At 42.0% G+C, this 13518-nt stretch overlaps 1 protein-coding gene across 5 annotated transcripts in view; it reads right to left on the bottom strand.

Annotated features, from left to right (window-relative positions):
* USP24 (ubiquitin specific peptidase 24) overlaps positions 1-13518 on the bottom strand; it is a 137696-nt gene that overhangs the window by 9705 nt on the left and 114473 nt on the right. For all 5 annotated transcript variants that reach the window (XM_070468116.1, XM_070468118.1, XM_070468119.1 and 2 more), the window contains 8 exons: positions 11316-11412; positions 9154-9270; positions 8678-8770; positions 6899-7001; positions 5544-5665; positions 4595-4708; positions 2606-2671; positions 574-640 (listed from right to left, as the gene is read on the bottom strand). In XM_070468116.1, coding sequence (XP_070324217.1) covers positions 574-640; positions 2606-2671; positions 4595-4708; positions 5544-5665; positions 6899-7001; positions 8678-8770; positions 9154-9270; positions 11316-11412 — 779 coding nt within the window. The remainder of the gene's footprint in view (positions 1-573; positions 641-2605; positions 2672-4594; positions 4709-5543; positions 5666-6898; positions 7002-8677; positions 8771-9153; positions 9271-11315; positions 11413-13518) is intronic.

Genomic DNA, 13518 nt, shown 5'->3' with positions numbered 1-13518 from the left:
AAGTTAACTGGGAATACAGGTGGATGGTGGGAGTTGGATAAGACTATTTTTAACTTAAACTTTTTCTAAGATATAGCTCATTAAAGTCACTTTAGCCTTCTGAAAAAGAAAAGGCTGTCAAAAAACTTTTATGAGCAGATAATAACGATTTGGGTGCATTCATAACACAGGTTAAAAGAAAAAAAGAAATTGCATTTCATGAGCGGACAGTATCCTGAGTGTAAGGTTTTAGTCCTTCCCCACCTCAGTGGCTACAGAGTGGGAGAAAGGTTTCCTGTTAAAGTGGCAAACCTCTAGCTTGCTGAAGAAAGCCACAGCACCCCTAAATCTTACCTGACCCAGTAAAAGGACCTCAAGCTGTTGTCTTACGAGAAGCAGGAGTGTTCAGGGCGGTAAGATCCTCTGGCTTTAACTCTCCTGACTAGACTGAGGGAGTCTAAGAGCCCTGAGCAGACCACCCCTGGACTCCTCAGGGATCCGTGCCAGGCGAACCCTGGGGAGGGGAGGCTGGCTGGAGTGATGGGCTCTCTGCACCTTTCCTGCAGGTGCTTCTTCACGAGCAGCCATACTTGCCTAGTAATCCATTTTCTGTCTCAAACACAAACTTGACTCGTTCCACTTGTATGGGATCCTCGATGACCTGTGAGAAGCAGGAAACAAAGGCTGGTAAATGACAGAAGAAACTTGTGTTACAGCCACTGGTGCCTTTAAAAACAACTCCTTCAAGGGACTATAGTTACTAACATACTAAAATCAAAACCAAATATGTTACTGCCATATTTTCAACAATATATTAAATTTCAAACTAAAGATGAAAAAATATTAAGTAGTATTTGAAAATCCACACATTTCCTACTACATGCTCTGAAGAACTGAATCTAGGGTTCTCTGTGGATTATAAGGATGTGTATTTTATGATCCCAAAGATAAGAGATTTACAGTTCACAAAAAACCTGTCAAAGTTTTGATATAATACAGGCTCTACAAGTCGATGTGGAGATTTATGCCACACCACACAAGGCTGGATCTATGTCACACTCTTGCTGAACTTCTAATGCCTGACACTGAATTGTGCACAGTTCAATAAACTAAGTGGGTCTGTTGTTAAAACAGATGAACATCACTCAATCCACTCCTGAGAAGCAATGATCTTACAAAAGCACTAGGACCAAAAAGAGGCAAAGAACCAGAGAGACAGGCATTTTAGAAATGGCACCCATGATGTATCTCCATATTCAAGTGTTTATTAAATGCTTACCCTGTGCCAAGGCCTTAGGGACCTAAGGGGAAGCCAGTCCTTATCCCACTGCCTGCTCTTTGCTTTAAATATTTCCTGGGCTAGTCTCTCATTAGTTCACAGTCAGTCCTAAATTTCACTGATTCTCTTTCTAAACACCTTTTGTTCTGGCCCTAGCTCCTTCTGCTCTTGTCTCTCCTTAGTATAAGCCTTGGTATTTTACACTCAGATTACTGCCACAGACTCCTATATGGTTTTCAAATTCCAACCCTGCTTACTTCTTTAGTCCATCCTTTAAGACAACTGCTGGGGGAGACATAAATCAGGTTATATCACTTTCCTGCCTCAAACCCTCCCATGGTATCCATCACTGATGGCAGAGGTTACTAACTTAAATGTCTAGAGTTCAAGATGGTAAGAAATGAGCCACGTGACAGACAACAGCAGTGCTGAGGGCAGTGGGGAACCAGAGACCACAAGCTTCATGGAAAGGACATGCTGTTACTGCTCTGGGTGGCTGGAGCACGCAGGAAACAGACCAGTGTGGCTAGATTGCCTGATTTCTGAAGACAGGTTGCAATCCAGAAATTAAAGAACAAAACAATTTGGGCCAAACAGCCAAGACATGTAGGTGGAACTTGGCCACCAGTCACCACTGGCCCACAGGGAGAAAGTCCACAGGCACTGGAACCGGAAACTCCTCCTGGTCTGGTCTGGGCTCCTCCCCCAGGCCCCACTAGTTTCCGCTCCTTTTAGTCCTGCCTCTCCCAGTCACTGAGCAAACCGGGCGTTTGGTAGAGAGCACAGGCTCCACGGCCAGTCACTCGGCTCAGATCCTGACTGTCACTTATTGATGATGTCCTTGGCAGGTCACTCCACTAGTTTAGCTTCTAATAATACCTCATTTCACTGATTGCAGTTGTATTTTTTCCCCTGCCTTTTGTATTTCCCAAACTGGGAGGCACCCTATAGTGGATTACATTTCAGTTTTGTGGCTCATAAAGATATTTTCAGTAGCACATGGACAGGCCGCAGAGCCAGCCATTCACCTCTTCCTGGTTCTTGCGAGGTTCACACAAGATCACACTTGAGCTGAGCACCATTTTCTAAGCATGGTAAGTAAGGCCTTTGCTCTCTGCACTGGAATTGCTTGTGTCCTTGTCTAGCTCCCTCACTAAACATAAGGAAATTTATTACCATTCACCTCTGAATCAGTTAAGGCAAGAAGAATGGGTGATGTGAAGAGGACTTGGTGAGCACAGAACAAATGAATGGAAAAGCAACACAAGGACATATAGTTTTTATTTGCAAATGCGTGCTGCCTAGTAAATATCTAAATGCAAGTGAATCAAAACATTCATGACTTACCAGTATCTCATGAAGTAGTTGGAATGTATTCTTTAACTCATGGGGTGGAGCTGTTTCTAGTTGGTTCTGAAATATTTTTTAAAAGCACAAAGATTCCAGTAAGTCTTCAGTGAAAAAGGTTGGAGTGGCAATCAACAGTGTTGGAATCCAGCTCAAGTTCTACCACCACCTGGCTGACCTTGGGCAAATCATTTCCTTCTCTGGGTCTCAGTTCCCCAAATGCTAAATCTGGGGACTGAGACAACACCACAATCCTCCTTACTATAACCCTCCATGATATTTTACTATGAAATTAGGAAGGAGAGAGAAAGAAGGAGAGAAGCAGAAAGGAAGGGAGAGAGTTTTTAGTCACTAAACAGGCCTCAATTTATACTTATATTTCATTTATACTTATTCTGTTTTGTTGACTATTCTCGAGTAGCTGTGAGATGCTAATCAGAGTGTTCTGAGATCAACATGCTGTGAGTGAAATATAAGAAAAGTTCAGCTTAGCAAGTAGAAACATCTGCCAAGACACATTAAACGAAGAAAGCAAGGTTGAGAAAACTCACACCTCTGTGCATTTTAATAACCTTACACATAATATGCAGTGGGAAAGGACACTGCATTACAACAGGGCATTTGCAAGGTGCCAGGTCTGGTACTGAGTTCTTCATGTATCATGCCTCACTGAATCTACACAATCTGTTAGGTCTAGTCAAATTTCCTCCTGTTTTTCAGAAGAGGAAACTGCCCTTGGTTATATAATTAGTAAACAGTAAAGAGAGGTCTCAATCAACCCTGATACAGGCAGATCAGTACAGAAAATGCTGAGGGCAGAACATACTTTAATAAGAGCTTGGAGACATGACCCACTGATCACAGCTGCTTGCTAACACTACCTGTTATCACTATTTACAAATCCTGGGGCAGGCAAGGTGTGGGACAAACTAAAATATCGCTTGTAATTTCACACACAGAGGACTGGAAAGACACATAACTGCTGTGACAGTACTGGCCCATGGGGTAGGGGGAAGAGGAGACATGGCTGGCTGGTGATGGTCGAAATGGACTTTGCATATTTTTTCACAAAGAGAATGAAGTCAGTGTATTCTCCATGTAATTAAAAATTAAAGATTAAAAATGAATAAATATGGTATGCATAGGCTTAAAGGTTTTTCTAATAATCCCTAGAAAGGCAGTAGTTAAGAGCACAGCCCTGGAGCCACACCGCTGATATTCGAACTCCCACTCGGCCACTTACTTGTCGTGTGACACTCGTGTCTTCAATATCTTCAATACTAGTATCTATCTATACCTCATAGGACTATGTACTAGAGAATTAAGTGAGTTAAATGCGAAATATGCTTGGAACTGTGCTTGGCATCCAGAAAGTGCAACGTAAGTAATTACTACACACTGATCAGAGCTTCATAATGAACTACATATATTACTACTTCAGAAGATGAGAAAAATCAATCTACTTTTGATTTTTTAGATGTGGCCTGAGGAAATAACCCGAAACTTTAAAACCATTTTATACGATAACGGTCACCATAGCATTATCACTAACTATAAAGTATTATTCTTAATACTTAAAAATTGCACCCAATGCAAATATGCCTCACTGGGAAGGGAATGGCTGAGTAAACTGTGATACACGAGAGAAGGAAATACACTCAGGTAGCTTTTAATGATACGGAAAGTACTTATAATGTCAATTAAAAAAGAGGGCACAAAAACCACATAGACAATAAAATCTTAATTATGTTAAAATATGTGTATAGAAAATAAGAAGGGAAATGTGAGAGAATATTCATGGTGATCATCATAAATGGTGAGATTCTGAATCCTTTTTTTATTCTTCAATTAAAAAATGAGCCTATACTATTTTTATGATTAGGAAAACAAAGTTATTAAAAGAAGCAAACTGCCTGGGAGGCAAAGAAACGCTTTCCTAGGTCTCAACTGCAGGCTCGCAGGCTACCACAGGTGTTCACGAGGTCCTACCTTAATGAAATGCAGCATGGTGAAGGAGAAATGCTCGTTACAGAAACAGCAGTACACCACCATCTCGATGAGCGCCAGCAGTGAGCCCGTCAGCTCTCGCAGAGCAAACATTACCTAGTGAGGGTAGAAAAGGAGTGTTTCTTTTGTCACAGTTCACTGTTAGAACACTGTTTCTGACTTTCACTCAAATCCGCTCAGATTGAGGACCACCAACACTGCCTCCAACAGTTGAGTCTGTCTGAGAGTTAACACAGTTTGTGCAAACGTGCACCTTTTTCTCAGGAGTCACTTCTATCAGATTTTAAAAGGCGACCTCTCCCATTAAAATAACCACTGATAGGTCCAAAAAAATACATGACATTAAGCTTAAAAAAAAAAAGAGCTATAGTACAGCACTGTTGATGTAAATAAAAACCAGTATGATCATGTTCACCGAGTCATATATATATAAATCAAGTTACAGAACAAGGATTGGAAGATTATGTTCTTAAGATGTGGTAGCTCTGGGTGGAAGGGGGAGGGACCTCAACAAGAGGTTGTGAAGAGCTCACTTCCATAGTCCTGAGGTTGAAAAACCCGTATGCTTCAGAGCTGTAGCATTCAGGACCAGCGACACACACAAGATTCGGAGTAAACCCTCTGATAATAAATGGAGTGACTGAGACTTGGCAGAGGGTGGTGGTGGTGTGTGTGTATGCCATATACCTCCTCCTGGGACCTGGAGGCCCAATTCTTAGTTGCAGGGAAGACTAATAATATTCTTTTCAGCTGCCTATTTCTTTCTGACATACACACAGGAAGTAAAATTAATTTGAAATAACTGCTTCTTAACTATACTCCCCTACATGAGAATAACATACAAAATACAACTAATAACAAAAGGCATTTTTTTCCTCAAAAACAAGAAAACAGATAAAAGGAAAATGGCTTTAGTGGAACAAGGACATACCTCTAACAGGTAAGGTTTCCCTTCAGACAAGAACAACAGGGCTTCGACTTCCTCGTGGAGGGGCAGCAGGGGGCTCGAGGGGGCGATGCTAATAGGCGGCCGTTGTTTAAACACACCCGGAGCTTTAGGAAATCAAAGGAAGAGGCCACCTCATGTTACCACGTGAAACCGACGTCTACAAGGTAAGGCGACTGCCTCCAGATTCACACACCCAACTGCTGAACATGTACAGCCATCTCTCACAGTCAGGAGACTTGAGAAAAGGCTTCCCCTCTCTTTCAATGTATGCCCTGGACGTAGGTGTAACTGTTAAATCCTTAGACTCACAGTCAGGAGACTTGAGAAAAGGCTTCCCCTCTCTTTCAATGTATGCCCTGGATGTAGGTGTAACTGTTAAAGCCTTAGACTCCCAGTGATTCACAGCCAAGATAATCCTTTTGAAGAAGTTTAAAATGAGAAAAAAAAAAAGGCCCAAAGTGCCTCTGAAGAGACCGAGGACAAGACACTTCTGCTGCTTAAACAACTGCCAATGCTGAGCAGAAATCTCTCACATGGAAGGGGTTACCCTACGTGCTTGAAAAGCAAGGACTCTCACTCTCAATTTTCTTTCACAGACCCGTCTGAACTCACAAAGGAGGTAGCTTCATCTTTTAGATGGGTGAATCAGAATTTAGGAAGCACAGTCTAGCTCACGACTACACGAGAGCTCCCCCACGTTGCTTCAGAGAGCCAACGGCGTCTCCAGGTCAGAGGGATACACTGTGATTTTTGATCTAGTTTCCTGGTCAGATGACATGAAAACCCTGCCATAGGCTCTGGGGTCAGAGGCTTGTGTCCCACACTGGCTGCTATGCCTCTGACCAGCTGTGAGACGTGGGAGCTCCTCGAGCTCTCCCCGTCTCAGCTCCCGCACACTCGGAAGGGGAACCAACGTCACAGGTTTGCTGAGGGGACTCAACACAACAAGCTGCGAGCCCCGGGAGAGGCACAGTACACAGGAACACGGAGTACCTCACAGCAGCTTCGCTGTGCTATCGTTGCTATTGTTGTTGGTGCTGTCACCGTAAGGCCTGACAACAGTATAGAAATGTAGCCTTTAAACCCAGTGTTTTAAATGCTTCTATATCCCACCCCAAATAAATTATTGACTTTCCCCTGTGACAAACTAGTAAAAACAAGGTGAAGCTTAACACGAATTGAAAAAAAAAATTTAAGCGTCCCTCAAATATCAAATAGCCAAATGAGAAGCCACTAACATACATTTAATTGCCAACATTATTATTCTCTACATGTTACTGACAAATTGACCATCTCTCCAGTTCCTTGACATATTAAAGACAGGTTTTAAAGCTTACCAACATTCCTCTGGGAAGAGACATCTGAATGCAGGACGAGCAATGCCACTGTATTGTGAAGGTTCCCAAATTCTCGTGCTTGTGCAGAACTCCATCGACGTATCTGTTGTCAGAGAAAAAAAAGTGGGTGTCAGTGCTCTGGTGAGAAACAAGTGACAAGGAAGGAAAAGGTATGTGGGTTCATGATATTCTGAGCCACATTCTTTCTCAATGTTTGACAGTACGAGAGATCAAAGCACAAAAACCTCACAGGTTTCAGGCCAGCTTAAGAGTGGCTTAACACAGATATATATGGATTTGTATTCTAAACCAAATACAATTATGCAATACTATTTAGGCATTGAGCTCTCACCACGTGCTAGGTAATTTTCCTACACCCAGTACAGTGGGGAAAGCCTGTGAGGCTGGGGGTCTGCAGGCCTGGCCCCCTCTGCCACTTACTGATCTGTGTGGATATGGGTGACTTCTCTACCTGATTTCCTTGTATCAGGACAGGGACAACCTACCCGCTACCTGTTCCACACCCACTTCATGGCTGGGAGGATCAAAGGAAACATTAAAAGTGAGAACGTTTTCAAACTTAGATGCTCCATAAATGCAAAACAATATTAATCATACAATATAACATCATTAATTAAATTAAGTATTATTTAAATTACAGTGAACTGAAAATAATCATCAGTGTCAATGGAGCCTCTGACAAGGAAAAGTAAAAACTGATACTCAACATAATATCAGCACAAAGAGCAAGTTACTGTCCATGCATTTATTTATTTAGGCCACACTGTGTGGCACCCAGGATCTTAGTTCCCTAACAAGGGACTGAACTTGTGCCCCCTCCAGGGGAAGTGTGGAGTCTTAGCCACTGGACTGCCAGGGAAGTCCCGTTTTCAACATTAAGGAGTCAGAGTGGCTAGGTGGTATGAGAGGAAGCTAGAGGAGGCCTAAATGACAAGTCTGTCTCCCTTAATAAAAAAAGGAAAGGTTCCCTAGGCAATGAATCACATACAGTGGAAACTAAAGCTTAAGCCCCGTGATCCTGAATGAGTCACAATTTCTCTCAGCTGGAATTCTTGCCCAAGAAGGGGGATGAAACTACCTGTTTTACTGAACTGTACACTTCAGAGGTAGAGCATGAAAAGTAACCAGTTGTGTCTGGCACATAATAACTGCTCCATACATAGTATTTATCATTATAGCATGTTGACATTTTGTGTATTTTAAATCTATCAAACAGAAGAAATATAATGACTGGAAAAAACACACCAACATAGGAACTTCAAACAGGAGAGTCATTTGAGGATATAGTTGACTCTACTACTCCAAAACCATTTCCCTTTCATTTTCTGAATATGAGTATTACATCTGCAGCAATGTTGCTCAGCATTTAATGGTTCAACTTCACATGTGAATAATGGTCTGTGACAGCATCCCATGTAAGCACCCCCACCAAGACCAAGCCTTGCTAACAGTCCCACAGAGTGAGTGGAGGAGGACCTGTGTCACTCTTTCTGAAGGCTTTCGAATCCCCCAGGCAGAACCCATTTTTCCTCCCAGGACACTTGGCACTTCACATTTTGACTGATGTCTGAGTTAGTCATTCCCACTGGTTATGGCATTTAAAATAAATTCTATGAGGAGGCTGTAAAAATAACTGAACTCCAAAGAATTTTAAAAGCTACACAGCACTTGTTGTATACCTGGACTCTGATGCAACAAAGACACTGCAAAAAACTGTAGCCAGGTCACTGGGCTGTATGAAACAAAAGCAGGCAGTACCTGGGTGCTCTGCCGGCTGGCCCCGAGGAGGAAGCTGATCATGTGTCGCAGAGCAGAATGCTTCAGAAGGAGATCCCCGGCCTTAATCCCTTGCTGTCATAAGAAACAGAGAATGACAAATTATATTCTTATCCAGATAGAAAGCTATTCCAAAAATACTGCCAAGTGAGAACCTTTAAGCAGTAAGTGTTTAAATGCCATAATTTACATATAGAAAGTGCTTGTTGAAAACCTAACAGCCCTGTGGGCCTGCACAAGGGCCCCTCATTTCAATGCAGACTCCTGCTCCAACAATGAGAAATGATCCCCACCTACCTACGCTATATTACAAGTAACATAACACACAATTGAAGATTTTTAAAAAGAAACACTCATAAAATTATATCATATAGGTCCTATGTTGACCAATACAAATGTTTTGCATATATAAAATTCTTTTAGACTATAAATCCCTAGTGGAAAAAAAAATCATTTACCTTTTGCACAAAAGTGTTGAACAGGAAAAAGTACTGAGCACAGTTTTTACAATTTTCAGGGACATCTTTATCCAACAGAGCAAGCAGTACCTCCAGTAACTGATGAAGGCTCTTTAACTGGTTAGAGGAAAGACGAAATTACATAAAGAAAAAGAATGTAAGATGGACATCTGTAATAGGATTAACCTGAAGTAAATCACCATAAGAACGAAAGGAAAAGTCTGATTGATACAATCCAGTCTCAGATTCAGATGGATTTATGCTTTGGAGAGCAAAAACAGAATTATCAATTTGATCTTCCAGGGAAGACTGGTAGAACTGTAGAAATAACGAAAGAAAAGCCTAGTTTTGTTTCCTCGCCTTCAGACTCAAGGGCACGGTTCTACTGCCTAATGGTCACATTTTCTAAAAAGCCCAGTTCTTTCTGTCTTTTAAAAAAAAGGCAGGGGTTTTAGAGGAAACACTTCTGAATCCCTCCCTCCACTTTGCTACTTCTTCACATAATCACAGATGCAAAGAATAAAAAACACAGACACAGGCATAGAGGCTAGGAACCAAGCCAATGGAGCAAATGGAGAGCAACAGCCTGACAGAATGACAACGGTAATATCAACTCAACTGTGAACTTACTTGAAAGCCCGCTGACGCCTCATGGAAAGCTTTGAAAAACATTTTATTTGTTTAGAAACCATTTTGGTTATCACATTGCTTCTTCTTTCCCTCCCACCCCAACTGTTTCTGGACAGGTCCCTGGAAATCCATGTGTGACCTGAGAATTGAGACCAGGCTTACTACTCCTGTCAGTTCCTTTCCTCTAGAGAAGGTTCTCATTGATTTATGAAATATTCCCATCCATCCTGTCATACTCATTATAAATACAGTAAAATCTACCATGTATGTAGCATTCCATTTCAAAATACTTTCCAATATAAAGTGGGTGGCAAGAGGCACCATTTCCGTTATGGGGGAAAATAGACATAATATAACAACAGCTGAGTATCAAGGGGAATTTACTGAGGCAAATGGCTCACATCCTCCACCACTCCCTTCACTTTCCTTCCCCTGCAGTCCTGCTTTGAGAGGCTGGTGGGGTGACGTGCTATGGCCTGACCCCATCTGTAGGGAGACTGCACTGACTCTGCCTTTATCCTTTGTCTGGGTGGGTACATGGGAGGAAGCAGGAGAGGGAGAAAGTTCTCACGTTAAGTATCTCAGAGAACTCCCACGGGGCGCTTCAGAGCAACGGTATCTCAGCTGTCCCAGGCAGCTCCCAATGACCTGTGTTTTTAATATTCTGCAACCAAGTAAGGTTTTGTGAAGAACGGTTCTGCTGTTTAAGCTGATCGAAAGCCACTGCCTTAGAGTAAACCTCCAACGTTTATAAGGAGCCAATTCATTCTGAATACAACATTTTTCAAAGTTTTCCATGTAGTGTCAGCTGTTTGAAACAGCAAACTTGGGAAGTTACTGCTGTATTTGCTAGGACTTAACAGACTGAATAATCAGACTCATGTCATTTATGTCCCTAAGACTTAAAATCTGGGGGAAACTGAGAATGGTAATAAATACCATGTTGTTTGAACATGTGCGGAATTGTGAACTGGAAGAAAATATGTTACAGAAAACAGGGTTAGGAAGAAGAAATTCAGAATAACAGGAACAAGGATTAGGGAATAACATAGATCAAAGAAGGAACTACTGTGGCCAGTGCCCCTGGATGGACAGCACTATCTGGTCCGGTTGCCGAATGAAGGTTCAGATCATGAACAGAGCTTCTGAGGAAAAAGAGACAAAGCCAGGGGCGGCTCACAGTGACTGCTGGTCTAGACTACAGACTCTAGACTCAGGCTGGTCTTTACGCGGAGAGATCGAACACAAACTCTTGAGAGAAGACTCTGAGAGGGAAGAGTTCTAGACAGAAAACCCTGATGCAGATCAAAGCAGATCTGAATTCTGAGCCTACCCTGATGTCTGGGGTCTGAGGAAGAGAGTGCAGAACGCCTTCCAGCCTGGCAGTGATCAGGACGTCAGTTCACAGAACATGCATTTTTAGGTGGAAAGTTACCAGACTCTAATCCTAGGCTCTTCTTCTCCTTAGGTGCAATTTAAAACATTTGGTAAGAACAGAATGTGTAAACAAGTATTTAGAAAACGAGACTGACCTTATCCTGATAAAACAAGGCACTGTCTAGGGTTTTCTCCAGGATTGTGGCCACGGCAACACGTACTTCTCTCACATTGCACTCCAACAAGAAAATCCTAACACAAAGAGAAAGAGGTGTAAAAAAGCAAGACCGGTTTCTATAACCCAATCTTCCCAACATGGGTCCCACCTACTATCCAAGGAAAAAATTACTCCAAAATGTCAGTTCAAGTCTCCTGAGTGTCAGCATACATAGCCCTCATGAAGGAGGAAGAAGATGAAAGAGGAAAAATGAGACCTTTGAACACGTAAGGTGGATTGTTTTCTGTTCCTTCCTTTCTTCCTCTGAGTATCTGTATAAACGTAAATTTGGATTTCAAGAGATATAAAAGCAAAGAACCTAAGGTTTTATAAATTCCGTTTACTCAGGAGTAGTTTTCCTTGGCACCCCTTCGATTTCTCAGAATAGGATACTAGTTAAGAGTTCTCAGTCAACACAGTACCTCCTAAGCCTTCTGTTCATCTATATTGCCATTCTTTCACTTCCCTTTCCTTTCCTCTCCCAACTCTGACTTATTACGTGGTCCTCCTAGAAGCATGTGAGGCCAAAAATGTCCTGCTCCCTTCCTTTCTTCTCCTATGGTGATGACAACGACAGCGGTTAAGGTTTACCAGGCATGTCCATTATATTTGATATGTCCAGTGCTACACTCAGATACTACACTGTTCACTGAAAAGGTACGACCTAATTCAACCCTTTGCACAGCCAGGTGGTACATGCAGCAGCCTCAGGTGTGGTGGGGGCAGCGGGGTCACCATCAGCATCCCTGGGGCTGGGTGAGCGTGGTAACTAACTACCCTAGAGCAATGAGGTAACTGCATGCATTCCCACATGCAGTGAGCCTTTCTTTCTCTGCTTCATATACTCACTCTGACATGACAACCCTTATTATAATTAGCACAGTGAAAACTTAACTGTTTCTAATATTTCTTAACAGCAAATTCTCATTGTTTCATGAGCAAGATACAACATAATTTTGATGACCCAAGTCAAAACTGTCCTAATGAGGCACTCTTTCAGGTCACAGCAGTGAACACTGCCCACGTTTCTGTCTTGAGGGCAGGATGAGCTGACAGCCCTGCCCTCCTTCTCCCCACAGGAAGACGAGAGAGGAGCTTTCCAAGGCTGCTTCACTTCTGCTCATTCCAGGTTAACTGTCAATCCTAAGCATTAGCTACCTAATGTGAAACTGACACAAAGGCTGTTCAATATCTACTAAGGTTCTAAGTGATAACTCTAGGAAAGTTTAAAAGATTACTTCTGTAATATTTGGCTCTAGGGGTCTGATTAGGTTCAGGTACAATTCTTTTGGGAAGAATATTTAAGGGGGTGCTCCACATTACCTATCACAGACATTAGGAAGCACTGTGAGAATGCAAAGCAACTCAGAATATGGGCAGCTCTATAGGTCGAATGACCTGTCTCACCCCAAATACATGGCATGACAGAAAAGGTGGTGGGGATACGGAACAATTACAGATTAAAAGAATCGGAAGAGACATACACACCAAATACAACATGTGAAGCTCATTTGGGTCCCGATTTGTACAAATTCACTGGGAAAATGACACTTTTGAGACATCTGGGGAAATCTGAGCATGACTGTGCATAGGATGATATGATATGATGGAATTATCATTTTTGTTTGGAATGATGATGGTAAAGTGTTTACTTTTTTTTTTTTTTACCTTAACCTGTTTGAGATACAAGCTGAAAAATTTAGAATGAAATGATGATGTCTGAAGGTTTCTTTAAAATAACCCTATATGCAAAACAGAAAAAGAGACTCAGATGTATAGAACAGACTTGTGGACTCTGGGAGAAGGCGAGGGTGGGATGTTTCAAGAGAACAGCATTGAAACATGTATATTATCTAGGGTGAAACAGATCACCAGCCCAGGTTGGGTGCATGAGATAAGTGCTCGGGCCTGGTGCACTGGGAAGACCCAGAGGGATCGGGTGGAGAGGGAGGTGGGAGGGGGGACCGGGATGGGGAATACATGTAAATCCATGGCTAATTCATTTCAATGTATGACAAAAACTACTGTAATGATGTAAAGTAATTAGCCTCCAACTAATAAAAATAAATGGAAAAAAAAAATAAATAAAAAGCAAAAAAAAAAAAAAAAAAAAAAACCTCAGAGAATAAAGGTATGAGAAT

This window comes from Odocoileus virginianus, chromosome 5 (genome assembly GCF_023699985.2).
Source record: "Odocoileus virginianus isolate 20LAN1187 ecotype Illinois chromosome 5, Ovbor_1.2, whole genome shotgun sequence".
NCBI lineage: Eukaryota > Metazoa > Chordata > Mammalia > Artiodactyla > Cervidae > Odocoileus > Odocoileus virginianus.
Note: the sequence above shows the minus strand (reverse complement) of the source record. Positions and strands in the feature narration are given on the sequence as shown.